The 27,004-nt window shown below is 39.2% G+C and overlaps 4 protein-coding genes across 11 annotated transcripts; 1 reads left to right on the forward strand and 3 right to left on the reverse strand.

Moving 5' to 3' along the window:
- The first annotated feature begins 2,112 nt into the window (after positions 1 to 2,112).
- On the forward strand, positions 2,113 to 7,488 carry LOC135609751 (serine/arginine-rich splicing factor RSZ21A-like). 4 transcript variants are annotated; one of them, XM_065103335.1, is made up of 6 exons: positions 2,113 to 2,231; positions 2,669 to 2,781; positions 3,725 to 3,813; positions 5,118 to 5,343; positions 6,863 to 6,979; positions 7,266 to 7,488. In XM_065103335.1, the coding sequence occupies exons 2-6, from the start codon at positions 2,693 to 2,695 to the stop codon at positions 7,285 to 7,287; spliced, it is 543 nt and encodes a 180-aa protein (XP_064959407.1). In that variant the 5' UTR covers positions 2,113 to 2,231; positions 2,669 to 2,692; the 3' UTR covers positions 7,288 to 7,488. The 4 variants fall into 4 exon arrangements, with proteins under 4 accessions (XP_064959407.1, XP_064959406.1, XP_064959408.1 ...); XM_065103334.1 differs by having other exon boundaries at positions 2,118 to 2,231; positions 2,679 to 2,781; XM_065103336.1 differs by having other exon boundaries at positions 2,203 to 2,348; positions 2,679 to 2,781.
- A 1,145-nt stretch (positions 7,489 to 8,633) lies between these two features.
- Positions 8,634 to 12,421, reverse strand: LOC135609749 (nuclear intron maturase 4, mitochondrial-like). Its single transcript, XM_065103332.1, has 2 exons — positions 11,576 to 12,421; positions 8,634 to 11,417 (listed from the first exon to the last, which is right to left on the reverse strand). Exons 1-2 carry the CDS (start codon positions 11,658 to 11,660, stop codon positions 9,067 to 9,069), a joined length of 2,436 nt encoding a protein of 811 aa, XP_064959404.1. The 5' UTR covers positions 11,661 to 12,421; the 3' UTR covers positions 8,634 to 9,066.
- A 220-nt stretch (positions 12,422 to 12,641) lies between these two features.
- Positions 12,642 to 14,165, reverse strand: LOC135609750 (fasciclin-like arabinogalactan protein 2). Its single transcript, XM_065103333.1, has one exon. It carries the CDS (start codon positions 13,922 to 13,924, stop codon positions 12,716 to 12,718), a length of 1,209 nt encoding a protein of 402 aa, XP_064959405.1. The 5' UTR covers positions 13,925 to 14,165; the 3' UTR covers positions 12,642 to 12,715.
- Positions 14,166 to 15,116: 951 nt separating this feature from the next.
- On the reverse strand, positions 15,117 to 25,794 carry LOC135609752 (serine/threonine-protein phosphatase 2A 65 kDa regulatory subunit A beta isoform-like). 5 transcript variants are annotated; one of them, XM_065103342.1, is made up of 14 exons: positions 25,584 to 25,794; positions 23,855 to 23,929; positions 23,323 to 23,733; positions 22,325 to 22,571; positions 21,693 to 21,805; positions 21,363 to 21,442; positions 21,034 to 21,175; positions 20,838 to 20,918; positions 19,399 to 19,503; positions 17,264 to 17,446; positions 16,969 to 17,061; positions 15,681 to 15,820; positions 15,534 to 15,600; positions 15,117 to 15,434 (listed from the first exon to the last, which is right to left on the reverse strand). In XM_065103342.1, exons 3-14 carry the CDS (start codon positions 23,713 to 23,715, stop codon positions 15,315 to 15,317), a joined length of 1,764 nt encoding a protein of 587 aa, XP_064959414.1. In that variant the 5' UTR covers positions 23,716 to 23,733; positions 23,855 to 23,929; positions 25,584 to 25,794; the 3' UTR covers positions 15,117 to 15,314. The 5 variants fall into 5 exon arrangements, with proteins under 5 accessions (XP_064959414.1, XP_064959411.1, XP_064959413.1 ...); XM_065103339.1 differs by having other exon boundaries at positions 23,323 to 23,739; XM_065103341.1 differs by having other exon boundaries at positions 23,830 to 23,929.
- Between the last annotated feature and the right edge of the window lie 1,210 nt (positions 25,795 to 27,004).

Raw genomic sequence — 27,004 nt, forward strand, 5'->3', positions numbered from 1 at the left:
CAGTATCACCTGCCATTTGGACTCCTTGTCCAACCACAACTAAACATCATAGGGTAGAGATGCAACAATGCATCTCCTCCTCAAACCAAGATTGCTGTGAGAAATGTTAGTGTGACCTCCATATCTGCGGGCGCACAGAAGCTGCATAGCTTGGCCACTGGTGTGACTCTTTAGCTGAACCTTCAGCATTCAAGAAGATGACAGAGAAGATGGGACTAACATGGTGGCAAAACTAAACCGAGAGATTCTCGCAAATGAAAGCCTCACTTCTTTGGCTTTATCCAACAGATTCAAGCCTATTTTATTCTGATCATTCAAAGTTCCAAAGTTAAGAGGATTATTTGTGGACTTTTTTCTTTTTTACTTGAACCCAAGTCATTTTCTTTATATTTGTAATCCTAATTACCATTATATCATTTAATCACTTTTATTAAACAACACGATTATTTGTAAGGTCTCCACCTCACATGACCAATGTGTCTTTTTGTGTGATACATCTATTCATGATAAAAAGATAATTTAAATGATCAATGCAACAAACATGTCCTGTTTACGAGTGACAGTCCACCTATGACAAACGACATTCAAAGTGTGTCTTCTTTTGCGCATGATTTTATGATCAGTGCAATAAATATGTCATGTTTACAAGTGACAGTCCACCTATGACAAAAGACATTCGAAGTGTGTCTAAGATAAATAAATATTTAAAGCATCTTATACTATTAATATATCTTTTTTACTTATGATGTGCTCATTAAAATAAAAAAAATATCTAATACATTGAATGTGATCAATTTGTCTTTGATGCTCGATAGAGAATATTCTAGTATCATTTAGATGGCAGCCATGACCGGTCCAGAAGTGACATAGCTCGGCTCCAAAACAGCACATATCAAGTCCACGTCGTTCGGAATCGAACAAAGTGACACTTGCCGGTGAGGATGCAACCTCGTAAGACATGAGGTCGAGAGGATGGTTTCAAAACACATAAGCTTGAAATATCAATAGATGTCGATAAGCAAGAGAGCTGACTCCCTATCAAAGGTATAAAAATCACCCAAGATAGATGTTAGAGGACATGATTCACTATTCACAAAAATTGACTTAAGCTTCAGATGGGTCAAGCCATAACTCTTCTCTCTGACGTTGACCTATTGTGTTGGGACTAAGGACCGGAAGCCCGTCATAGATCTGCCAGAAAACACCCTAAGAGACAATGACCTCGATTCTTCATCCATTTTCTATGAAGCTTTTCTTCGAAGTAACCATGCAGACGACTTTACATTATCGTGATTGAATTAAGCCATGCCCCTTCCTGAGCTACGACGTAAAGAATCATAATATTTTTAGTACTAGAAGGAGAGCTGCACCTCAATTAAGCAAATCTACGCCTGAGCCATACACCTAAAGAATGAGCCCTTGGCTCTCCTACGAGAAGGAGCACTAATAAGATAATTTAATCCCACATTATTTGAGGAGTATGAAAACTAAGGGCTCGTAAGTCTGTCGATTTCTTTTACCCTTAAAAACATTTTTTGGATCCCATGAATTTTGAAATGATAAAATTGTACAGGAATACCCATTGTTCAAAACAGATAATTTCTTAAAATATCATATACGATAAAAATATTATATTTATGTATAATGCATGCATTTGTCTAGGATAAATATCACATCTCTTTTATATATAATGTATTCATTCAAGATTAAAAAAAAAACATTCGAAATCCTAATATAAATATTTGCATGATGCATCCATAAAACAAGAAGAAGTATTCCTTTTGTTTTGGATACCTTAGTTATTATCGAATGTACGTAACAAAGGGGGCGGAAAAGTGACAACTCACGTTCCAGATCATGCATATTTAACCCCACACGCGACACATGGCAACACAGAAGAAGTGACAACTCAGGTTCCAGATTATGCAAATCCATCACCCACACCATTACCTCGTCGAGATCAACCATCGGTACATCATGTTGTTCATTTCGACGGTCCAGATCGAGCACCGGCAACATACTTGCCATCAAAAGAACCCACGATTGGTGGGCCATACTAGATGGACGCTCTAGATCGAGCACCGGGTCCCTCCAGTATGTATACCCATCTAATGGAACGCACCTTTTTTTAATCGAGTCGAGGGTTGCAGGCAGTGCATTCTGCAAAACCCTCGAAGCCCGAAGTCCGAAGCCCGAAGCCGATCCTCCAAATTCCTCGATCCAGGTTGACGGTAAGGACCGATCCGTCCCTCTTGCCATTGACTGGCTTCACTTGTGTTCGGATCTATTCGTCTTCTTCTTCCATCGCTTCGAAACCCTAATCTTTATTCGACTTCGGACTGAGAAAGGTGCGATTTCTCACTAATCCTTTCTGGCGTCCGCCTTTCCCTTGAGAAAACGTTCGTCTCGTGAGATTTGTCGGGCCATTTAAGTTCCTATTTGTGTTTTTAAGAAGTTGCTTACGAATTCGGGTTTAAAGAGGGAAATGATTTCTTTGAATCTTGGATTCTGAGTACTCAGTTGTTTCGGAAGTAAATTTGTCTTGGGTTTCATGATCCTGTCACTTTTTTCGTAAGATTTGAAGATAGTCGAAGTGGAAATGGCTTGTGATTTTTGGCACATGAAAATTCCCAACCTTGTTGCTGAAGCGATCAATGAATGACTATAGATAATTGCAGATTGGGGATCCGTGATGGCTCGTCTCTATGTTGGCAATTTGGACCCCCGAACTACTGCCCGGGAACTTGAAGATGAGTTTCGAGTATTTGGGGTTCTGCGAAGGTAAAATTTCTAACATTCTTTCTTGATATTATGATGTTATTATCTGATTGTTGGGTTTCTTTTTCTTTGTTTAGGCTATTTTCCTTGAGCAGTCCATATTAAGACATAACAAGGAACCTATGTTTTGATGTAAAATGTGCTGCGGAGCTCTTTGGTTGTGTACATCATTTTTCTGTAGTGTTTCTAAATGCAGAAACTTAACAATTGCAGTCCACGTTTGGTTGGTTTTAGAGTATTAGGTGAGGGCGAAAACTTCATGCCATGATCAATTGCAATTCGTCCAATTAAAAGAAAAGGACTTCAGAATTCACAACCTTTTTGGCCTTTGTTTTAGTTTCAGAATCTCCTGTTGTTAGACAATTACCAGAAGAGAAAGAAAGTTATGTGAGTAGTCAGTGTTTCTAGATGTTGTTGAAGAAAAAAGGTCATTGAAACCTTAGGCATGCATGTGGAGAACTGGACTTTCTGTTGTATGTAAATTATACAATAGCTATAAGAGTGCAGAATGAAAAAGCAAAGTTAGAAATTTTCTGAGCGGCTGATCTTCTTTGGTCAGGTAATTTGAAGTCAAGTCAGCTATTACTGTAAGGTTAATGCTAAGGCACTTGTTCCCAAAAAAAGGAAAGTCATTTTTTCAATGGGAGGGGAGCCTTCATCTTTATATCATTGGATTAAGATGTTTTAATGGATATGATAGTGTGAAGCTTGGGCGAATCTCTTGGAACTGTTTAGGTGCATGATCTGCATGAAGTTGTCTGTTGCTTGCTACTGCTCCATCTGTGTAACATCTGTATCCTTCTTGCAAAAAGCTTGCTGGTTATTAATTACATTCTCTAAGAAATTGTTAAATATTTTTTTCATTGTCACTGCATCTGACATGAAAGCAAGGAATAGTAAAGTAACCTTTTAAGCAAAAAAAAAAAAAACTTTTTTTTGGGTGCAGTGTGTGGGTTGCTAGAAAACCTCCGGGCTTTGCTTTCATTGATTTTGATGATCGGAGAGATGCTCAGGATGCAATTCGTGATCTGGATGGTATGTACCATTGTTTTTAATTCTTTTCCATTTCAAGTTATTTATGAGATAATTTATTTTTTTAAATATTAAATTGAAGCAGGTTGTATACTTTGGTATCAGATGATGAGTTATGTACCTGTGTAATCATCTATGTCACTTATGTATTTTGTTCTCATTTCATCTTAATAGTTTTTCTATCTTGCATTTCTTATAAGTTGTACCAGCAATTGTAGATATCATGTATTGTTTGTTAGATTTTAATTCTATTGTTTCTCTTCCTGCCACATGCAACTGTTTCACATCAGTTGATATCTGCTACAATCTATATGTAGGTACTTAAAACATTTTGATTTTTGTTGTTAATTATATACTACATATAATTCCCATAGACTACTCTGACTCACTTATGTTAATTTTTGCTTATTTTTGTAATTGTTGTTGTTGTTGTTGTTGTTGTTGTTGTTGTTTTGACAAAAGGTAAATGATTCAGTTTTTACTACTTAAGCTAGCTAGCACTTTCGGTCTATTATATTGCATTTGACTTCTCAACTTTGAATTTGGAGGTTAAAAATTCAAAAAAAGAGAGAGGAACAACAGATATTGTTATTTGTTGCTGGATCATGTATAATTTATAGTCTAAGAACAGCTGAACTGTTGAAGGATTTTGTATTTTGTCTGTAAGATGAGATTGGGCTCTCTTATGTTTGCAAAGTATATTAAGTTTGGGTCATGATTGAAAATTATGTTAGAAAAATGTTTTCTTTGTAACCTAGGATTACTGGAAAAGAAATGGGATCAAATATTCTCATTTGGCATCACATGCAAACTAGTTTTTAATCTGATTGGAGGGATGGATGTGGACCAGTCCGAGTTAGGCTGCCACCAGTCTGAGGCTATGTCTGAACCTGAAGATTTCCATAGAGTGAAGGCCTGAGCTTTACTGACTTCCCTCTGGTGTTGTCCCTTTCAGTACCAACCCTTGCATTTCCAACTCATCAAATTTGTTATGGTGTAGTTCCTTAACTGCAGCAGTCCTCTAATCTTTTTTGTACTTTTCTCACTTGACCAACCACTAACTCTTATCTTCCTCTTTTGTCTAGTAGAAGTTATGAACAACATTTCTTTGGAAGTTGCCTCTTTTATCTTAATAATTAAATAAATAAGTATTTACAATGAAGTATGCTACTTTATCTAATTGAATAAATGTTATGCTATTTCTATTTCTGATTTCAATATCTTGATATACATATGATTTCTAAAAAACTGAATCATATCTAGCTTCCATGCCTTTCAACAAACTTTGCTCTGCCATCTCCTTTTAGGCAAGCATGGATGGAGAGTTGAGTTGTCCCATAACTCTAGCAGCAGCCGTGGTCGTGACCGTCATGGAGGTTCAGATATGAAGTGCTATGAATGTGGAGAGCCTGGTCATTTTGCTCGTGAATGCCGTTTGCGAATTGGTCCCGGAGGATTAGGAAGTGGAAGGCGCCGGAGCCGAAGCAGAAGTAGAAGTCCCAGATATCGCCGAAGTCCAAGCTATGGTCGAAGGTAATTGAAGTTGTCAAGCAGTCACCTGGTTGGGTTCATGGGTTTTCATCAACTTCCAAGCTACTAATTATAGACAAATATAGGAATGATAAATTCCTAAATACTATTTATATACCTCAGAATACTAAAAAATGGCATTCAAGTGCATGAGGCACTTGAAATTATGGGATTTGAAAAGTTTGAGTTTATGTTTGGCAAGATAAAATATACTCCAAAGAAAAACTGCAATGTTGTAAAATTGCAGCAAATGAATACCTTGGAATTTAATTACTGTAGTTTCTTGAAAACTTGTATGTTTTATACCTACAGAAGCATACTTTGGTAAAAAGAATTGAATATCAAAAGAAAAAGATATTTAAAGATTGAATTAAATACGTCACATCTTGAAGTGCAAACAGCAAAATCCCCTTATAAGATGATTTTGATAAAATGATTTTAGTACTTAAGCATGCTAACTGTTTCTTCATAATGGCAAGGTGATAACTTGCCAGACTACTAATGGAAAGCATGGAAAAGATCTCTCTGGTATCTGAGTGTGATATTATCAAATTTTTTGATTAAAAAATGAATGAACTTGAGGATATATGTCTGCAATTTTACTTGATTAATAGGTCCTAGTTCAAGCATCACTAGGCAAATCATGTCCACTATAAGAAAGTTATTTCATCTAACGCCATCGAATTGAATGTTCCTGTCTTTTCACCATGATTTTGTTAGCTATATAACTTCCTACAGTGGTCGTGACCTTTTCCATTCAACTAACATCATCTTCTTTTCATGATCCAATGCAAGTATGAAGAAATTCACTAGATGTGCTTATCAAACACTTATTTTATAGGTTTGTGCATTTTTATGTATCGATTGATTTTTATCATCTTGATAACTCAATATTTTCAAATAACAATTTTTTGCAGAGGTTTCAGGTATATTTGTTTTTACATGTTTTGAATTTTTTTACCCTTGCTAGATTTTGTTGTTGCTTTGTATATATTGAAGGGATGATCATCTTTTGGACAGCTAGGTCAATTTCAAAGATATTGAAATGCCTTATTGCAGGATAATGTATGATGTCCACTGCTCCAATTAAAAATCTTTTGGTAATTTACCTATATTAACGAGAAAGTTTTGAAAGTCATTAATATTTAAAAGATTTGTATTGAAAAATCTAGGATTATCTTGTTTGTATAAGTTCCAAATATTGATTTCTGAATTGTGGCTTTATGCCAGTTAGAATCACTGCTGATACACACCTATCCTAAAAAAAATTGAAGCAACTATTAAAAGGAAAATTATTTTATCCCTCATATGTGTTCTTGTTGTTACTACAGTTAACCATTTTTGCTATTGACTACTGGTAAAAGATTTTACCTGGGATCAAAATGATAAATGCCCTTTTACCATTGACATGTTAACTTTCAAATTTCAATTATCAAAGCTGATTTGTATCAGCTGATTATTATTTTATTGTATAATGAAGCTGGTAGACTTTATGATTTATTTGGTTAATTGCTTTCTACAGAAGTCATAGTCCTCGTGGCCGTTCTCCAAGACAGCGCAGTCCGTCACCTCGTAGGCGCAGTTATAGCAGGTCACCTTCTAATGACAATCGCCGTTCTGAATCACCACATACTAATGGGTAAGCTGCAAAACCTTCTTGTAGATTGAGACAAGTACTTTTGAATACATAGCAGTTGTAAGGTTTTAGAGGGTGAGTCTTTAGTGCTCCGGTAAAATTTCACAATTGCAACTTGGGTGACCAAAATTTGAGCTGGGAAAACAACAATTTCTTTAAAGAAATAAACTTATAGGAGTAAATTTGTGCCCCCAATTTTATATGGGTGAGAGTCCTTGCTGGCCCATTCTTTTTTAGTGACAGTTATTGTGTCTTCTAGTTGATAGTTGCTCTCTCTTTTTTATTTCAGATACAGGCGTAGCAGGAGCTGAGGACTGTACGTGGTCATATGCCTCTCTTTGTGAGCGGTAGCTCCCTGGGCTAATGTCGAAATGAAATGTCTTCTATTTGATCAACACTCGACAACTTGAATTTGGATAAGTCTCTTTGAACTTTATTTAACATATACCTGTCTTTCATAAAACACCGAGAACTAATGGTATTTGGTTATGAAATAGACATTGATGCTACTAGGATGGTGAATTGCAACTAAGCTCTATGTATTCTTTTCTTTTGTGTGTCGAGGAGGCGTGATCCTGCTTTAGTGACTTGCCCGTCTTCGGCATTCGTTGCTTTTGTGGTTCTCCTCCACATCACGTCGTTTTGTTCTTCGCTCGCTCACACCATCTTCGACGATTTGAGAATATCTTCGTTCTTGATTTAGATGCTTCTTCATGCTTGATACTCTTCGCCAATGATGCTGCTTCTCGCATAGTTGTCCAGCCCATTCTCCTAGACGTAATGAGGAGCTACATACCCCAATACGCTTCTGAAGCAATTGGGTGGTTGGGGTTCTTACTTCCTAGAAGTACAATCTGCTGAATGGTTGCTGATCTGCAATGCTGAAGGTCAGACAGAACTAAAACTTCAACTTATTGGAGCTGTTATCATCTTTTTCATCGTCAATATGGATTACAATGCTTAAAATGTTTTCTTTTCTTATATATTCCTTTGCTAATAATTTGAGCTTGAGAAAGCTTCTCTTTAAGAAATAAATTAAAATGCTGCTGGTCTTTTGTGGAGGACTCCAGGTTTAATATTGTTCTCGCTATTTGGTTCTTGGCATGAGTTTTTGCTCAACTTTCCATTGTTTGGCTGAAGGATTTTTTTGACTTGAAAGAATGGTTCATTGACTTCCTTTGTTGATTATGTGGGATCAATTCCAGATTCTCTGTTTCAAAATTTGATTTGTCTGTTTATTTTCATGAAACCCGAACAAGCTGAAGGCCTTCTACTTGCTTTTTTGCTAGACTTGTTATTCGTTGGCCCTACTGCTGCTGATAAAACTGGGCCAAGAAAAGAAGGGGTAACATCGCAGCTCTCATGGATTTTTTGTTGCACAAATCTGTGGAGAATTCTTTTCTTTGGATTGGTCTCCATATAAGATGTCCATATTTAAGTTTTTTGAGTTTTACGAATTAGTTGACAGTCAAATTATCTAATCCACAGATTGAAATCTCTCATGCAGTGAGCAGTCAATTTTATCTAATGTCCCTATGGTCAGTGACCCCATTTTCCCTTCCATATGTTCTACCCACTTAGATGGAAACTTCACATTCTTGCCACTTTAGTCTTCCTTCTTTCCAGAACAGGGATATTTATTTTGTCCTGCGATAGAGTATATCCTGCATTTCCATAGATGCTGGTGTTCCTGCAATCGAGTATACTGTTGCATGGACAGGTCCTTGTAATTTTGAGTCCATAAATATACTGTCACTGGATTTGTGATCCTCGTTGAGATTGTTGAGATGACTCATTTTGCCAGAAATAAAAAAATCATATATAAATTTGATGATGACAGAGGGGTTTAGAGGCTTGATGCCAAAGGATGAGCCTTGGCTAAGGATTTCTTGCTATGGGTAGAGCTTCTTTGTCAATAGTAGAGATGGAAAGATTAACATGCTGATGAGGATAACAATAACAATCCGAACTGGTCTAACCTGATGCTCCCATCCTGTGCCGTGCTACTGGTGTTGTACTTTGCTGATCAACTCGAACATCTTTGAGCAAACAACCCTAAGAATTCCGAAAATCCCAAATCCAGAGGGCTTCTATCTGCTCAGAGCACCAAACTCAACATTTTGAAGTGATATGTTTCCTAAATACAAATCTTTGACGTGCTGACTGCACAAGCCAATACGTCTTCCATGCAAACTAGGATGAATTGATGTTGCGAATCCAGTCCTCCATCCCGGAAACCTTTGCCTCTCCTTGACATGAAGGGTGTACATACTCGGAGATGCCATGGTGCATCCCATAACAAAGCAGTTGAACACCCGAGCTGGGACTTTCACTCTGGACAATGATAGAAGACACAATCCGCTACCAGAGATCCCAAACATCAAAGATTCATCGTCGTCAGATGTAGGAGCCGCATTAGATTCCATCACTGCGGTATCGGTATTCATGTCTTCTGTCAACGGGATCCCATGCTGCTCCAACTCGAACTTCTTCTCGACCAAAACTTCATGCATCCGGTGCTTTGCTGCCAGAGTCCGAATGCAAGATTTTCTGACACATTCCACCATCAAGAGCTTAACATCTCCGAAATTATCGAGCTTGGAATACCATTTCAGCCACCGCCGAACTAGACCTGCGAACCAGCTTATGATTAGTTCATCATCTTGTAACATGAGCATGCATACATGCCTTGGGAAGCCTTCGAGGTTGATCAGACCGTATCGATGAAGACTTCTCTTTATGGAGTTCATGGGAGCTTCCAATCTGGTGACTGCTCCCTGAGTGGAAGGTTTAGGGTGTGAGCAAGGACGGTGCAACAGCTCAACAATGGCAGCCGTCTCTGATGAAACATATTCGTTGGCTTGCTTCTGGAAATCGTAAAATGCATCGCGCAGATCTTGTGGCAATGCCGGTTCTGCAATGTACTTGGAAAGAAGTACCTCCTCGCTAGATTCAATCTTTGCAATCACATCCTGCATCCAGATCTTGAGCAAGGACTTGAACCAATGATCTGTTTTCATGCCATCCTTACGAAATTGGGAGATGTGATCCAGCAATGGAGTGCTAAGACCAAGCTGCTCGATCTCCGATTCTTTGATCCTCCTCAAACCATATGCCAGCCACTTCTTACCGATTCGAAGTGTCATAGCATCCCAGATTTCCTGCTTCTGAGAAGCAAAAAGCCTGACCTTGTCCTTCAATTTGTGAACTGCCCTCAGTTCAGCACTTGCTGGAGTGGTCAGCCTGATCACTGTCCCAACAAACTGAATCCCGCAAGAATTCTCTCTAATTGCTGAAAGATCCATCCGATCTTCTACATCTAAATTAAGTGTGTTCTTTAGATAACTCACAATCTCAGCCTTTATTTTCATTGCAGTATCTTTCGAACCTGAAACTGCAACAAAGATTTCATCCATGTATCTGCAAGCAGAAATTCTTGTCCCTGCACCATCAGTCACTTGGTCAACACTTTTATCGTCGCTCTCTTTAATTTGTTTTCGTATCCAACTGCGCAGTTTTGAGCTTTGGGCATCTTTCCTGTCACCAGTTTCTGTACCAAGCCCCTCGTATCTCATGCACATCCCAAACACTTCATGATCGAAGTTGTCCAGATATATGTTCATCAGAATAGGTGACAGAACTCCCTCCTGAGGAAGACCATGGCCCTTGGGGAAGCGTCCGAAAACAAGATTCAGCACTCTAGCATCGAACATGCTCTGGATGAAACTCAATAGCTCGGAATCCTCGATCTTGTCCTTCATTTCAGACATAAGCTTAGAAAGAACTCTCTGATCAGCCTCCTTATTGATGAACAATCTAAACCACCAATCACGTACACCGATTTCTTTGCCGACGTAATTCAAAGCTGATATCTGCCCTCTTCCACTACGACAACCATGGGATATTTTGGAGAAATGTGGTCTGTAAACCACCTCTAGCACCAATCTTATTGCCTCTTGCACAATTCTCAGCTTCAGCTTAGGAAGGACCAAGCAATCTTTACACTTAGTCTTTGCTGCGATCGACAAAGCGTTTGATTGCACTTCAAACTCCCCACTTGCTAGCTGTTCTGCTAAAGAGCTGAAACAAATATCGTCCTTCTTCGATGTCAACATGATATTAGAGTTGAGTCTAATCATATCATAGGAGTCATGGAGGGTGTCAGCATTAGCAACGACTTTACTCATTAGCCCGTGATATTTTCCATTGGAGTACTGTGCTTTCACCCTCTTCTTGATGCCAAGTTCGATATGGCGTTTGTGCTCCATCCGAGTCAATGGCCTCTTCTCTTTGGAGGCAAGGAATTCGTCAGGGAGGCAAGCTAAGCTCTTTGCCAGAGACATCACCGAGCTCTTTGCTTGGCTCATACTCTCACCAACATCTTCAAGTTCTTCAAGCATGAAATTTGCCGCGCAATTTCTCCTTGTTGCAGTAGACATTCCTGTTGCACAGGTAACGAATAAGCATTGTGAGATTTTAGCCAATCAACAAAATTGTAGCCAGAAGACGTACTTTGCATCAGAATTATCGAATCAACATAACGACACAAAACCAACAAGTACCAAAAGCAAAAGGGAAGAGGAATCAGCTGTAGGATACCATGGAGCATGGCAGGCTGGCTCGGAGAAACATTGATTCTGCGGAGCAAACAGGCTGCACCTCTCCTGCCCGCTCCGATCCACATTGCAGGAGATTTCGCGGAGATGTTAATTGAGATGGAAGGGGAGTCGTGTAATGCGCCGGCAACCGGTGCATTTCATCGAGCACCTGGTGCTCAAATTCTAGATGTGGAACAGCTCCACTGGTCCTCCACTTTCGAAGACGCACTAGGCGAACGGTCTCCTGCTGGCTCCAATCCACATTGTCTCGCCAGGAGATTTCAAGGAGATTTTAATTGAGATGGAAGGGGAGACGTGTAATGTACCCGCACCGGGGCATTTCATCGAGCACGTAGTGCTCAAACTCTAGACGTGGATCAGCTCCGGTCGCCAGCCGATCTCCACGACATCACTAGGCGGATGGTCTCATGCAATAAGGTCATGGTAACCACAAGACCAATGACTCGTTTTGCAGATGCGACTCCGAGTCGACAGTGACAGAGATCGTCAAAGTAATAGGGGCGGGGCGGGGCGAGCAGCAGCAGCAAATCGGTTGTATCACCGTCTCCCTCTTTATATACACAGACGCACACAATATGTGAACCGACACTGTTGCTTCTTTTATCTAGTCCTCAGGGTGTTCGATCAAATGCTTGACACAGTGGGTACAAAAGCACTCCTCCATCCTTGCAAGTTGACTTGGGTACAAGTCCCCGCGGAAATAGATGTGTCTGGCTTTGCATAGGCGCTCCATGCGGACGCCATGACCCTCACTTGCAGCAAAAAGGCACGCTTCCCTTTCAATATGATATTTATTTTACCTGATATAAAAACAAGACTTGGCAGTGAAGAGAGTAAACGCGCGCGCGTACACAGACACACACAGAGTCCAAAGTCCATATAATAATATGATTGGGTCAAAGCAGGCACAACGCACGGGACAAACCCATCGAGGGAAGAGAGAGACTCCGTATTATATATATATATATATATATATATATATATAAAATATCTCTCCTCCTTAATTATTCATCCATCCCAAAGCATTAAACTAAAACATCAGAAGAGAAAAAAGAAGAAAATTTTAATAATGGAAATTAGAAAATAGGGGGAAAAAAAGAGAGAGAAACGGGGTAGCTAATTAGACGACGACGAGGAAGGACGCCGCGAGAGCAGCGGCGGTGGGCTCGAGCCACCGGCCAACAGCGGTGGTACTGAAGGCTGAGTTTGCGGACGTAGCCTGGTCAGCGGGCGCCTCGTCGGGGCCGGCTGGGGCTGGCGGCGACGCGTGCTTGGACTTGTTGGAGCCGGCGGGGGCTGGGGCAGGGGCATCGACGACCTCTGCGACCTTGAACAGTTCACGGGGCTCGAGGACCTTGTCGACGGCGTAGACGGCGTCAGGGTCCTGGTCGATCAGGGTGGAGGTGATGGTGGCGGTGACGACGCGGGTCTCGAGCGTGACGTCCGTGCCGTCGTTCTGCACGGTGTAGTTGAAGTTCTTGTTGGAGCCGTCGGTGGCGAGGGTGTTGACGACGCCGTTGTTGGATTTGAGGAGCTGGGGGGAGTAGTACACGGGCACGCCGTGGTAGAGGAGGAGGGAAGCCTTGCCGTCAGCGGTGAGGTTCTTGTACTTGGCGGCGAAGGCCTTGACGGCGGCGTCAACGGGGCAGAAGACGGTGAGCCCGCTGTCGAGGTTGTCCTGGAAGGTTTGGAGGATGTCCGGGCGAGCGAGGAGCAGGTCGGCGAAGGCCTTGCAGCCCTTCTTACTCATGAGCTCGGTGAGGTTAACGGGGGCGGGCGCCGCCACGGGGGCCTCTGCCTCGGGAGAGCTAAGGATGGTGCTCACCTGCAGCACGGAAATGTTGTAGGGCATCTCCTTCACCGACTTGACGAAGTCAACAGGCGGGGCGCCGCCGTCGTCCTCAGCACTGAAGGTGACCTTTCCGGCGCGGTGGTCGGTGATGTTGATGTAGCCGGTGGTGCCGGGGGCGTGGCCGGAGGACTGGAAGACGGAGGAGGCCAGGGTGGAACCGCCGGTGAGCTGATGGAGCTTCTTGGCGCCGTAGTAGTCGGTGAGGATATGGAGGGAGAGGACGTTGCGGAGGGTGAGGAGGGAGAGGTGCCTGGCGAGTAGGTCGGCCATGCCGGAGTTCCCGACGACCAGCACGGTGATGGTGAGCCGGCGGTTGATCTCAGCGGCCAGGTGGGTGACTGTGAGGTAGTGGTTGAACGTGGAGAACTCAAGGTGCTCCGCCAGGATCTTGGTTATGTTGTGACCTTGCGCCACCGGCGCTGTGGCTGCGGCCAACATCAGCAGTGAAGCGGCGACGAGAGGAAGAGCTCGCTGCATTGTGAAATGCTACTATAATTCCAGCGATGGGATGGGAACTCCGAGAGAGAGAGAGAGAGAGTGGCGTTACGGAGGAGGGAGGCCATGAGTTATAACCACGGTGGTGTGGATGAAGAAGCTACACAAGACAAACTAAATGCCCTTAAGAGTTGGAGTAATCCACAGGACAAACTAAATGCCCTCAAGAGGCCATCGAGGATCAATCAGACGCTTGCGTCCAGCCAAACAAAATCCCCGTGCTGTTTCCGCAGACCGGCATCGACGTCGACGACGTGCCTCCTACTCGATGGCAGACACGCAAGACGAAGCATGGATTCAATGCTCCGGGTAAGTTCTACATGCGACTTTAATTACCAAATCGTGAACCGACGCCGTCGTACTCTGAAGAGAAACCCCCGACGGCAGGCGGCGTGAGCAAATTAAGAACATATTTATACGATTCATTTAGTCCTCGTTGTCCACTACTGGAGCGGTAGCTGAAAGCAGAGTTCATAAGGAAGGCTGTTTTCGTCGCGCTTCTCACGTCAGCACTTCCACTTCCAATGGGGCCCAGTTTTATATTAATATTTCTTTAGATCACATATTTGCTGCAAACAAGACCGTAAGTTTAATTTTCTTGGGTTCATTACAATTTCCTGTCATTTATCATAGAATATTTCCTGTCAAGTATTACACGACATACAGTTCGAACAAGTAGAGCATCTGTAGATAGTCGCACAAGTTGAACTAAGACGTATGAAGCCTCGCTGGACTACAAATATAGAAGCATATTTGGATCAAGGTATGCGTACGAGCAATACATACTGGTCCGATGGTATATAGATATGTAGATTGCTCGGTACCACTACAGTACTACAATATTACACTGTAGCACTGCTACAATGCTATAGTACTATACTGTAACAGTACTACCGTATAAAAATATTATAAAATAATTAGATACATCAGGATGTACTGTTCGATATACCATAGTGTACCGCTCGAAACATCGGTATCGTATCGTACCGAGTCAATCTCGAAACACCGATATGGTACGATATTGCATACCTTGATTTGGATGATCATACCATCTTAGGTAATCTTGAATGTATGATATGAAGGATGAGATTACATCAAAATCTTCAAATATGGCCCTGTTGGATTATTAGTTTTCAACAGGAAATTAGAAACATTTTAGAAAGATACACAAAAAGGCAACAAATAAATCTTCATCTATAAGAAATACAGTTTAGACAACCGCAAATAAAATAATATTAAAATTCCTATGCTCACAATTGAACTATATATAACCTAGAAAAACACGGGATTGCGAGGCGTATAAGGTGGATGAAAAGGATTTGGTCTCACTGGAAGCATTAGCTGACACAGATTGGATTAATAGACTGCCTTCCTAGCTGGACATCATAACTTGATCACAAGCTTGTAGTGCTTGGCCTGCAAAATATCTTACGTCCACATCTGGATCCTCACCGAGCTCAACCAGACACGGCCGAATTGTTTTCTCCACCACCTGCAATAGGATTTTGAGCAGAGTCAAGTGAAATCGCAATGCACCAGAAGGATCAAAGATTGGCATGGAATAACAAAGCCGTGTGAAGCTACTACTCACAGATTGGTCAACTATGGGTATAAGCAACTGTAAAACCTTTGCAACATTGAATTTGATGTTGGGTACCCTGTTGATCAGAATTTTCCAAAAAAAATTTAGATGGCTGTACATGATAAATGGACCGAAAAAAAAGAAGGTTGAATTTACCTGTCCTTCGAGAAGGCAATCACTACAGGCAAAAGCTTTTGACATGTGATATCAGCACCCATGACAGGGGCTATCAGAGATATTGCTTGTAGAATGGTCATACGATACAAGTAATGTGGATTATTGATCTTCTCTAGCACCTGCAAAGAAAATAACCATGCTTACTTTTCAGATCACAAATTTCCTTTATTTCAGACCCTGTGACATCCCTCCTTCACAAAAATGTTCATGCTTATTCCTCTAGCATCGTTCCACTTCTCGAGTTACATTTTCTGAATGACAACTTTTAGAATGCAATGATTCTGATTTCTCAAAATCAGACTAATGACTTTGGAATTAGAGACAGCTTTGAAGTTTGCTATGACAGAATAATAAAAATGTGTTGCAGATTTCAAAATCTAAATTAAAACAAAAGGTCTGCTTTAGGTTGGTTTAAACATAATCTTAATTGCTCATCTCCCATGTTACAGGAACTCCCATGGATAGAGCAAAATGTAAGTTCCTATAAAATTGACCAATGAAAAAGCTAAATTACATCTGGCCTGTCCCATGCAAGCTCATAAAATTTGAGCTTGGATAAAGATCAAGTCTCAGGACACAGAATCAAAAACTAGTGCCGTGACATTCTGGTAACAAAGCATAGTCAAGCACAGCTCAAAAGAGAATTAGGTTTTGGAAAAGCAAAGATTGATTATAAAAAAATGGGAGGAGACTGGAACTATGAATCAATTTGTAAAACCTTTTTTGTGGTGTTTTATACAATAAGCTCATTTCTGCTAAGTGGAACGAATCAAGTGCAGTACAATGCAAGAAAATTTGTCTCTAGTCACTATTTAGCCTTTTATATATTCAAAATTCTATGTTGCATTTGTTAAAGAAGAACGCTTGCAAATTATTTGTCCTTTGCAGGGTAGAGCATTACTTGCCGCAGTGGAAGCCAGTGAATCCCACTCAATAATTCACAAATATGTTGACAACATTCCAATTTTTCCCTTTGCAAAATCATAATAATCGAATGATGCATATATGACACTTGGATGAGTGAGGGGAATGACTGTGGATACAAAGATCATCAAAGAGGAGCAATATTTATACAGCATAGGTTTTCAGGTTTCCAGCATGTTCAGGCAATATATCAGTCCATGATCATGGACTGGAAAGAGGTGTGCCAGTCACCATGAGCATTTTATCAGCTCACTGTCCAAGTGTCATAAATACCATGCCAGCCGACACAGGTGGCTGGCACATGCAATCCTTGTATATCAAGACTTAACAATCAGAAGCAAACCTGTGGAATTATGTGCTGCATTGCCCATTCTGGACCGAACTCTTCTGCAAGAAGTTTCAAGTTATTCGCAGCTGCATCCCTGATGGAGAAGACCTGCAGTATGCTTAAAAGTTTATTTTAACCAATTGAAAATGATACCTTTCTAACCAGCACTTTCTTAGAAATAAGTTAGAATGATATATCATATTTAAAGACCTAAAGATCAAGTATATCCATGCAATAACCGTAGGTAGATAGAGTTTGCAAGAAGCAATGTAACTGACTGTTGTAAGTGATCAAAATAGAACTTGAATACCTTATCTTCCAACCATTGCATGCAAAGGGAACCAAGTTTATCATCGAAAAAGCCAACACCTAGTTGACTTGCCAGTAAAGGGATATATTCAATTATGGCAAGTCGAACTCGCCAATGTCTATCCTCTGCAAGCTCTACGATGGCAGGTAAGAGTGACTGGGACAGCAAATCAATTCCAATAACCTGCAACCAGTTTGAACCCAGATTCTAGGACAATCAGAAAAACCAACTAGTTACTGCAAGGACACCACATACATATTATATCTGGTTGACACTACTCATGATACAAAATGCATGCTACATAGCATCAGTAGAAGGTCAGAATTAAAACATTTGTTAGTTACATCAATATAGCAACAAAAATTCATTAAAGGAGAAATAATACCAACATCTCAAAAGAAGTGAAAATTCAATGCCTCATTTCATGCCAAATACCTTTTTCTGACAACAGGAACAAACACCTTCCCACAATTGAATAAAATTTTCATATTCTTACACCTACCTTTACTCTTTTCAAAGGAGTATCGTACATGTGTCAGTATGGTTCAAGACATACCATGCCAGAAAGGTATCAACATGCGTCTTGCCGACCTGTCACGAACGGTCGTCGCACACTCGCAACAACTTCGTTCAACGAACCGTTCGTCGCTTTTGCATGCTTGAACAGAGACATGGCAGCCTGTTTTGCCTTGGTTTTGTGTGTTTTTATTTGTAAAAATATATGTTCGTAAAAGTTACAGTGCACAGTGCGACCGCTCACCGCGCTGGGCCAAAAAGCCCCAAAATGACTCCGTTTTCGCATGTCGCGGGCTGTTTTCTGCAGCCCGCTGCAACGCGTGAAATGTCAACCATCTCAATACCCTAGAACCCCCCGGGTGGCACAGGACTGGATGGGGCTTCGGTATATTGTCAAGCGTTGAACAATCTTCACAAGATCGCACGTTTTCTTGACGGGAACTTGCCTTCGCGCCTGGCACTCGGTGAACAGTTGTTTGTGGACTTGCAACTATTCGTTCTACCTTCTAAAGTCCTTGTTTTCCTCCTTCCTCTCTTTTCTCTTGTGCACGCAAGGTGCTTGCTGAATTGCTTATAAAGCTTCCCTCTTTGCGAGACGTTGGGACTTGTCCGTCGCTCGTTTTCAATCTAATCAACTTTCCATTTTACATGTCCTTCGGGACCTGTACGAGGTTGCAGCTAAGCTGAACCTTTGCGGACGCATATGTCCCAAGGACTCCTCGAGACTTAGGCAATCCCAGCTAAGTTCAAGAAGTTGGTACAAGGGTGCATCGCGACTTAGGCAACTCAAGCTAAGTTCACGTCTTGGCCGCAAGGGTGCCTCACGACTTAGCCAATTCCAGCTAAGTCCGTGACTGACCGTGCTGGAAGTACTGACATATGGATTCTGATATCAACATACTTACTTTCCTCATAACAATAATATTTGATTCTTTTATCATAGTAAATGGTTAGTTATTATATATATCATAGCAACTTGGTCTAAAATGTTTCATTCCAAAATTGAAGTAACCAAGCACATATATGTAGGTGGTAGATGCTGAATTTAATTGACATTCACTTGACTATTCCATCCATGATCCATGAACAGACATTATATATATATATATGTGTGTGTGTGTGTGTGTGTGTGTGCGCGCGCGCGCACGCACCATAACAAGGTACTCTAGTGCATATTAAATCTGGTTAGGTCAGTGAAGTAGGAAAAATCAATTTCATTACAATCATTTAATCATGTATGCAGACCTTTGCCAACTAAATATACATCAAGATACCAAATAGATTTCTCAGGTCTAAGAAAAATACAACTAAAATCACATTTGAAGTTATTCTGTTGCATATCAACATTAAAACAAAAGCACAAAATAGACTGCAAATAAGATAAATTAAGTTGATGATAACAAAGACTCTGTAGAGTTTTTCATGCCAATACCATAATAAGGGGACTTGCAGTAGATATTAACAAACAACATATCAGAAAAATGCACAAGTGTACCACGTTTAGTAAAGAAATATGTTTAGGCATGAGAATGTATGCCAAGCATATGAAATTGCATGAATAATAAGTAGAACAGCAGGATGAGGATGTAATTGCATTTACATCACAAAGAAAACCATACCTGATTTACTTGATCAAGTTTGCTAATTATATTGAGTCGAACATCTGGAAACTCATCTTTCAGGAGGGAAAGAAAAATTGGAAGAAGTTGTTCTATAGTTGCATCCTACGGGAAAAAAAGGAAACTCTGGTAAGCTTGCCAATAAGCCATAATAAGGGCGAGAAAGAACCTAAAGCTGTACCATTTGACAAGTTACAGAACATAAAATATCAGACATAGTACTCTAATAATGCATACCAGTATTTAAACACATCTTATAGCTTACAAATAAAACCTTATCATTTTATTCCTTCAAATATACTGACTTGCAATTATCTTGATGCAAGCAGTTCATTTCATGTGGACATAGGATAACTCGAGCATAATAAGATGCTTGAAGCCTTGAACTATAATGTAGAAAAAGTAACTAGAAAGAAGCTACTAAAAGATTGTTTTGTGGATATTTTAGCTGTTAACTTCAATCAAAGTGAAAGGTCTGAAAACATATCAAATAATAGGTCTACCTTTACTCCATGAACAACACTGAGATGACTAACACTAACCCCCAAAAAAACAGTAGACCTAATATTACACCACAGCATGTGCAATTGTGCACTACCAACAGATGAAAAATAACTGTTAGTTTATAACTCTCCATGATCAAAAAACAAATAATGACATAAACCTACCAGAAGAGCATTAACAAGAATTGTACAAAATTTAAAACACTTAAAAAATATATATATATATATATAATAATAATAATAACACAGAAATAATAATGAATATAATACAGGACATCTTAACAAATATAATAACAGATGGGAATCTACTTTAATTTACCAGCATAGGAATTCACAATAACTCCTGAAGCAAGCATTTTTCTATTGGTTATGATTATTTATGGTAATAATAATCATGCTATGCATTTGCATCCCCCTCATACACTGTAGCAACAGGGACAAACATAGCAGCAAAAGTGATACAAATGAACAAAGTAAAGCAAGAAATCACTAATTAAGCCATAAAGAAAAATGTAGCATAACGAAGAAGGAAAACTTTACAAATTATTGTGTTGACCAATTATAGCTGGTACAACAAAAACTGGATAATTGAAAAACATATGGAAAATCAAGCTAAAAAAGTTAGCCCTAGTACAGAAGTCTGCAACCAACACAGGATCTAGGAAGGGATAATGCACATAGCATTACCCTTGCAAGCAAATAGATTATTTTTGTGATTTGAAACTTAATCACCTAAATTGCAAAGGAAGCAGCTTTATCATGACACCAAGGCTCACACCTATGGAAAATCAAGTTCTACAAAACAATTTTGCATGCTTGTGACTAGTACAAGAGTAACTCAAAAGCATCATGATCTACTAAGATCTGCAAGAGGTTATGAGATTCAATCATCCTCCTTATAGTTGTATGCCATCCATGCTTGCATTATGGTCATACCTTTCCTAAGATAGGTGCCATCCCCATGATCACCGAAGCTAAAGCTGAGCGAACATGCTGTGAAGAATCTGATGACAAGTCCTGGATACATCACATTGTTTAAAGTAGAGTTCACATGAGGAAAGAAACAACAGAAGAAAGAAAGATAAGAAATTCAATGCAGTTTACAGTCAGGCAGCAGATCCATAAAGCACACCTTTACACAAGGAAGAATATGCTGAACTGCAAGTTGTGGGCTTGAAATATGGCAAAACTTTGTCACCTTCCCAGCAGCTGCTATGCGCACTTCAGCCTCATTATCACGAAGAAGACGAACATATGCTGGTACCAAATCAGTCCTTGATTAAGGGAAGGGAAAGCCAGTGAGATAACAGAATGTCTCCAAAAAGTTCTATGTCAGTGAGAAATGCAATATAGGGAAAACCACAGATTTTAGTTACTTTGACATCATTCTAACCTTGAGAGCCAACAACAAATTCCATATCAAGAAACATAGAATTCATACAAATATAACAAAAGTATAACCTGGTAGCTTCAGGGCCAACAGCCTCACAAAGCTCATAAAATTGATTTGCAACCATATAGCGGACACGCCATGATTTATCCTGTTCAAGAAATTTAAGCAGACAGATCACAAACCAACGCATCGAAACTATTAGCAGTAGGATATCTGTCAGCAAAATTCTGATATCCATTACAAGTGAAAAAAAAAAAAGACTATTAGAAAATTGCATTTTTCATATTAGAAAACGGAAAAGTTAAAGGTTTTCTTCTGTAAGTGTCTGTGTACTTTGATGAGAAATTAAATGAAACATCAAAAGTTTCTATTACAAGAATGACATGTGCCAAGCATACCTGAGAGAAATTGACAATGACTGGAAGAATATGTGCGACACAGTCATGGGATTCCAGCAATTTTCCAAGTGCTGCACAACCCTCAACAGCCAACAGGCGTACAGAATCTTGATCTGAATCATTCAAATTCGTGGGAGTAGCTTATTAATAGAAAACTCAAGTAGGATGATAGTTATGAAAGAAAAAGGGATATGACAAACTTAGAAAAGAATATACTGTAAAAAAAAAATACAAAATCTGAATTTACAAATGAAAGACAATATTCAATTATATTGCCCAAATGACAAAGCAACTGTCCTTCTGGAGAAGTATAAATAACAAAGTGGCCAATTCACATAATCTAATCAAGCCAAGTTCGAATAAACAGTCGAAAATGGATCCTTCAGTATAGAAACTAAGGAAACAAGAAACGGATCACATGGAAGAAATATAACAATAGCATAGAATATGTTGGTACAATGGTAAGGTTGCTCATTTGCTGGGATACTAGGGTTCGAGTCATAGAAACAATCTCTTTATATATTTAAAAGTAAAACTGTGTATATTGACCCTTCCCAGAATTCACATTGGCGGAAGGCTCGTGCACTGGGTACACCCCTTTAACATAGAATATAATGGTAAAAAAAGATTACCATCTCTTGTTAGATCCTCAAACAGTGACAAGATGTCTGTCTTCAATTGGTTTGGTTCTATTGTAGCAGCAAATTTTCCTAAATTTAATGCAGCAGCTCGTCTCACCATAGGCGTGTCATCTTGGCAGAACTGGCTGTACATGGACCTTAGTTCAGCCTTCAACTGATCTGGTGCACTTGGATAAGCAATATGAAAGAGACCGCATGAGGAGACCCTGGAAGTAAACCACTCACCAGCTGCTAGTCTCTGCAAGTAGAAGGCTCAGTATCAGAAACCAAACAGGAAACTAAAAAAAAATACTGCAACGATATGCATAAGGAAATATAGGTTTCTACATTGATAAAGTAAACAAGCCAATAGCACCAGGAGCTGTCATTAGCATGCGATCAGAAAATCTGGTGGATATGTTTAGACAGCTTGACTATTGCATGGTGGCACAAAAGGCTTCACATATTTATGTGTGTCTCTTCTGCATGCATATACAGTTTGTGTTTCTAAGCACATGCAAACATTATTCAGAAGAATGGGATATAATGGTTGCACACTAGAATAGATGTCCACTTGTAAAATAAATTATTTTAATGTAGCTCTTAACAGAATTTAGCATCTAAGGTAGCTGTTAATGGATTTGTAAATTCTGGCAAGAACTCAACTTGTGAATTTCCTCAAGCTGCTACCTGTATCAAAGGGAAAAGATGCATTTAAAGAGGTGCAACTATAATATGTCTATTGCACTAGGATTAAGTTTCTCTCCAACTTTCATGATCCCATGGGATCCTAATAGAAGAAGACAGAATGAAGATCTTTACTAGGCATATTATGAAAATATGTCTTTCTCTGCATGATATTTTTCATGAATGCTAAGAATATGCCAACAGAAGATTATGATACAACACTCAGAACAAATAGTTGAATACAAAGAAGATATAATTAACAGGTTCTGATCAAATATTGTAAGGAAATAAACAGTTCCTTAGATGCTACATTTATATCTTACCTTTACCAAAGGAGCAAACCAGTCTACCAAGCTGCTTTCTCTCATTTGTGCTCCAATACGACACAGTGACTCAACAGCCTTGTCCCTAACACAGGTTTCCTCTACACTACACAAAATCTCCAAAGGTGGAAGCAAAACATGAGCATATTCGACACCACCAACATATGGAATAAACACGCCCAACTCTTCTGCCATTGCAAGAAGAACTTCATCATCATCATCATTGTTTTCACTAAGAAATGGAATTAATTCTTTTCTGGTTCTCTCCTCGCCAAGTGCTCGTGCAATAGTGGATAGTTTCCGGATGGAGTTTAGCCGCAGCTGAACATCTTCATTCTTTAACTCATCTATCAGCACAGCTATTGGGTATAGTGGCTCATCAATCATAGCCATCAGAATATATTAAATTCCCTGTAACTTCCAAAACCAAAAATAATAAATAATTACAAGGATGTACAACTTGTGGAGAGATAGACTAATACGTTGGCACAAACTAGCCGAAATTGCCTGTGTACTACATCTGTGGGCATACATCGAGCAGTTAAGGGTGACCCCTGAAAGAAGCCTTTGCACAACCAACTAAAATATTGTTCGCTGAATGCTTCTCCTGCATTCATTCGCTAACAATTATGACTCTTAAATTAAAAAAGAACGTCAAGGTCTAATGCAAGGATATGAACACATATTAATCCCTTTGATTTGCAAACTTATCAGATATAACCAGTTTAAAACATGATCAGAAGAGAACAAACAATCTAACGGATACCTTAAATTTATGGGATCCATCAAGACCTATTAAGGTGTACAACAAAGTAATCTGTTGAAACCCTTATTTTCATGTCATGCAGCAACATCTACTGTCAGCTGTAACTTCAGCTCATGCAAAAAGAGCCACTGTAACATCTACTGTCAGCTGTAACTTCAGCTTAAACATGTTGCCTAATTTTACTTATCCTCTGTAACAACTTCAATATCCACACTCCTAGTTACAAATTCATAGAAAGATACAGTAATGCTGTGTGATCATTTGAAACAATAAACTAGAATAATTTTTCTTTTTTGTTTGGAAAAGTGACTTGCTTCAGATCTGTCATTCTCTTTTCCTTTACAAACAATGTGCAAGGGAAAGAGAAAGATAAGTCATTCACAGAAGTGATGCGACCACACTTCATGTAGTTGATTGATCCAATAAGAAGTGTGTAAAGGATTTTCTATCCAGATGCAAATATATCTCCAGTCTACCATTAACTTGTCTGTGCTCTACACATGGAATCGATGATTTTTTTCTTTCGGACTACGAGAGGACCATATGGCTGATAGATATAACACAATTTTTCCTGTGCTCTTCTCATGGAATATGTACATGATCCACGTTAGCAACATGCATTATTTGTTGATGTCACCTCAAACAACAAGACCTCAACCCAATAATTTCCAATTTAAACTACCCAGCCCCACCTGAAGTCTGAAGACTAGCTCTCTGCTTAGTATTCATTAGAAAATGATACCTAGCAATCAAGATTGCCGAACCTACATTTAACTAATAAAATGCATATATGGTATAACAATTCATCTTGCTAAACTATAAACCAGAACAATTCCACTGTAAACAAAATATATCCCAACGGTAGGATACCATCTGGGTGAACTAGACCTACTGTATGAGGATCCATGATAATAATCTGCCTTTGGATGCAGATTGCGTTAGATATACTTGTGAGTGTATTTGATCTCATAGTTGCATCTGCAAGGATCCAATCTCATAGCTGCCGTTCTGTGCTGTTAAAAGCTTATATTACCGCGACCTTAGCATTATTAATCAAAACTTCAGAAGCATAAAAGAAGAAAAATAAAATTAAGCTACTTTGACTGGAACAAACTGACTTTGTTTTTTTTTTTGTTATCTCCACGCCCATCCAAACAAAAATGACGCATTCATTCCTCTAGCAGACCCTCTTGACTCGAAATTTATCATATGTATAGATAATCACAACAAAAAATCTCTCTCATCAAGCCATGAAACCAAGATCGTCCATCAGCAACGAACAATTTGAGCATTTAGGTATCGACGAGCACTTCGAAGCATCAACGCAAAGCCAACAAGGCAGTTTACTGGTCAGTTCGTTAACAAGAGCAGGTTTCTAGATCCGGCAGCTCCCTAATCAAGATTTCCTAGACGCCTTGTCATGGCAAAGCATCGAACGGATCTCTAGCGACGGACACGGAAAGGGCGATCGAGAGATCCAAACGAGGGATCGTACCAGAAAGACGTCGAATGAGAAAGATCGATCGCCCCTCTCGCGTAGGCAGGCAGCGATTCGGATGCGACGGACGCGAGAGAGATGGGAGCTCCCTCTAGGAAAAAGGAAGAGAAAAATGGATATAAAACATCGAGGTAAAATAAAGGCCAGCGGAGACGAAGAAAAAGTACACGCAGGGAAGCTCTTACGAACCGGGCCGTGGCCCGGTTATTGGCTGAGTGACTACCGCAGTGGAATGGAATGATATTTAAGTTAAAAGTGTTTAGGACGATTTCTCTATAAAATACTCATATTTGTATCCTTTATTTTATTTTTTATTTTTTATTTAAATAATACTCAAGCTGTCTCTTAAATTTTTTATTTATTACAGTATTTTTTTCTTGTTATAGTTATTTTAACAACTAATAAAAATATTGTAAAACTTATTTGAAAATATTATAAATGAGTCAAATAAAAATATTATAAAATTTTAATAAAAATACTAAAATCATCTAAAGCTGATTAAAAAAAAGGGTAGAAAAATTTGACCAAAAAATTTTGAAGGGTATTTTTGCTATATTTTTTTAATTATGGGTACTGTGGGAGAAAAAGCAAAAGAAAGGGTGTCAATTGGAAAAATATCCAATATATGTATATTTTTAGAAAAATCATCCAATTTTTTATTTATAATTAAATAAAAAATCTGAAAATTTAATTTTATTTAATACATTTTTATTATTTAAAATATTAGTTTGATATTTTTTATACAAATTATATCAATTAAGCTAATCAATATCTAAATGAGATTTCGAACAGTATGAATTCTTGAGTACACCACAATCAAAATAATATTTTTGTGACTAACACTATGTGATAGTGGTGTATTACCCTATTACCAATGATTATGTATTGATTGGAATATTACCAAAGCATGCAGTGGGCATTCTATTTGATACATAAAATGCTTATTTATATTAATTTTTTTTATTTATATTCTCTACTTTTTTATAAAAAAAAAATTTAAATATAAACAAATATATATTACCGAAGAATGACAAAATTGGATGGATAATAGTCCACTGTCAAATATTATATTGGGAAAAACCAATCAACATACTGTTTGATTATTCACGTTCACCTCGAAAACACACGAGAACATATAACTAATCGTAATTCATTCAGTTAAATATCTTCCATACATCTTTATATCTATATATTATGGATCAAGGTTCGCAATACCGTATCGTATCGGTGTTTTGACTTGGGCTCAATACCGGTGCGATACGGTGTACCGAGCGGTATACCCAGATGCACCGAGCACTGTAGCACTGTACTGCTACTATAACAGTGCACTGCAACATTAAACTATACTGTTACAGTGCTATAGTGCACTGTTACAATCGGACCGATAGCAGGCGGTCCGCGTACCGTTGGCCTGTCGG

The sequence above is a fragment of the Musa acuminata genome, chromosome BXJ2-4, assembly GCF_036884655.1.
Source record: "Musa acuminata AAA Group cultivar baxijiao chromosome BXJ2-4, Cavendish_Baxijiao_AAA, whole genome shotgun sequence".
In the NCBI taxonomy this organism is placed as follows: Eukaryota; Viridiplantae; Streptophyta; class Magnoliopsida; order Zingiberales; family Musaceae; genus Musa; species Musa acuminata.

Bases quoted from the DNA above. Each gene is read 5' to 3' on its own strand.
- LOC135609751 (XM_065103335.1), top strand. From the start codon at position 2,693: ATGGCTCGTCTCTATGTTGGCAATTTGGACCCCCGAACTACTGCCCGG. The intron at 3,814-5,117 runs GTATGTACCATT...ATCTCCTTTTAG, and splicing joins TGCAATTCGTGATCTGGATG to GCAAGCATGGATGGAGAGTT. The intron at 6,980-7,265 runs GTAAGCTGCAAA...TTTTTATTTCAG, and splicing joins GAATCACCACATACTAATGG to ATACAGGCGTAGCAGGAGCT.
- LOC135609749 (XM_065103332.1), bottom strand. From the start codon at position 11,660: ATGTGGATCGGAGCGGGCAGGAGAGGTGCAGCCTGTTTGCTCCGCAGA. The intron at 11,418-11,575 runs GTATCCTACAGC...CCTGTGCAACAG, and splicing joins CCAGCCTGCCATGCTCCATG to GAATGTCTACTGCAACAAGG.
- LOC135609750 (XM_065103333.1), bottom strand. From the start codon at position 13,924: ATGCAGCGAGCTCTTCCTCTCGTCGCCGCTTCACTGCTGATGTTGGCC.
- LOC135609752 (XM_065103343.1), bottom strand. From the start codon at position 23,715: ATGGCTATGATTGATGAGCCACTATACCCAATAGCTGTGCTGATAGAT. The intron at 15,821-16,968 runs GTTTGCTTCTGA...TTTTCTTTGCAG, and splicing joins TGCAGCACATAATTCCACAG to GTGCTAGAGAAGATCAATAA. The intron at 15,435-15,533 runs GTGAGTAGTAGC...ATCCTATTGCAG, and splicing joins TACCCATAGTTGACCAATCT to GTGGTGGAGAAAACAATTCG.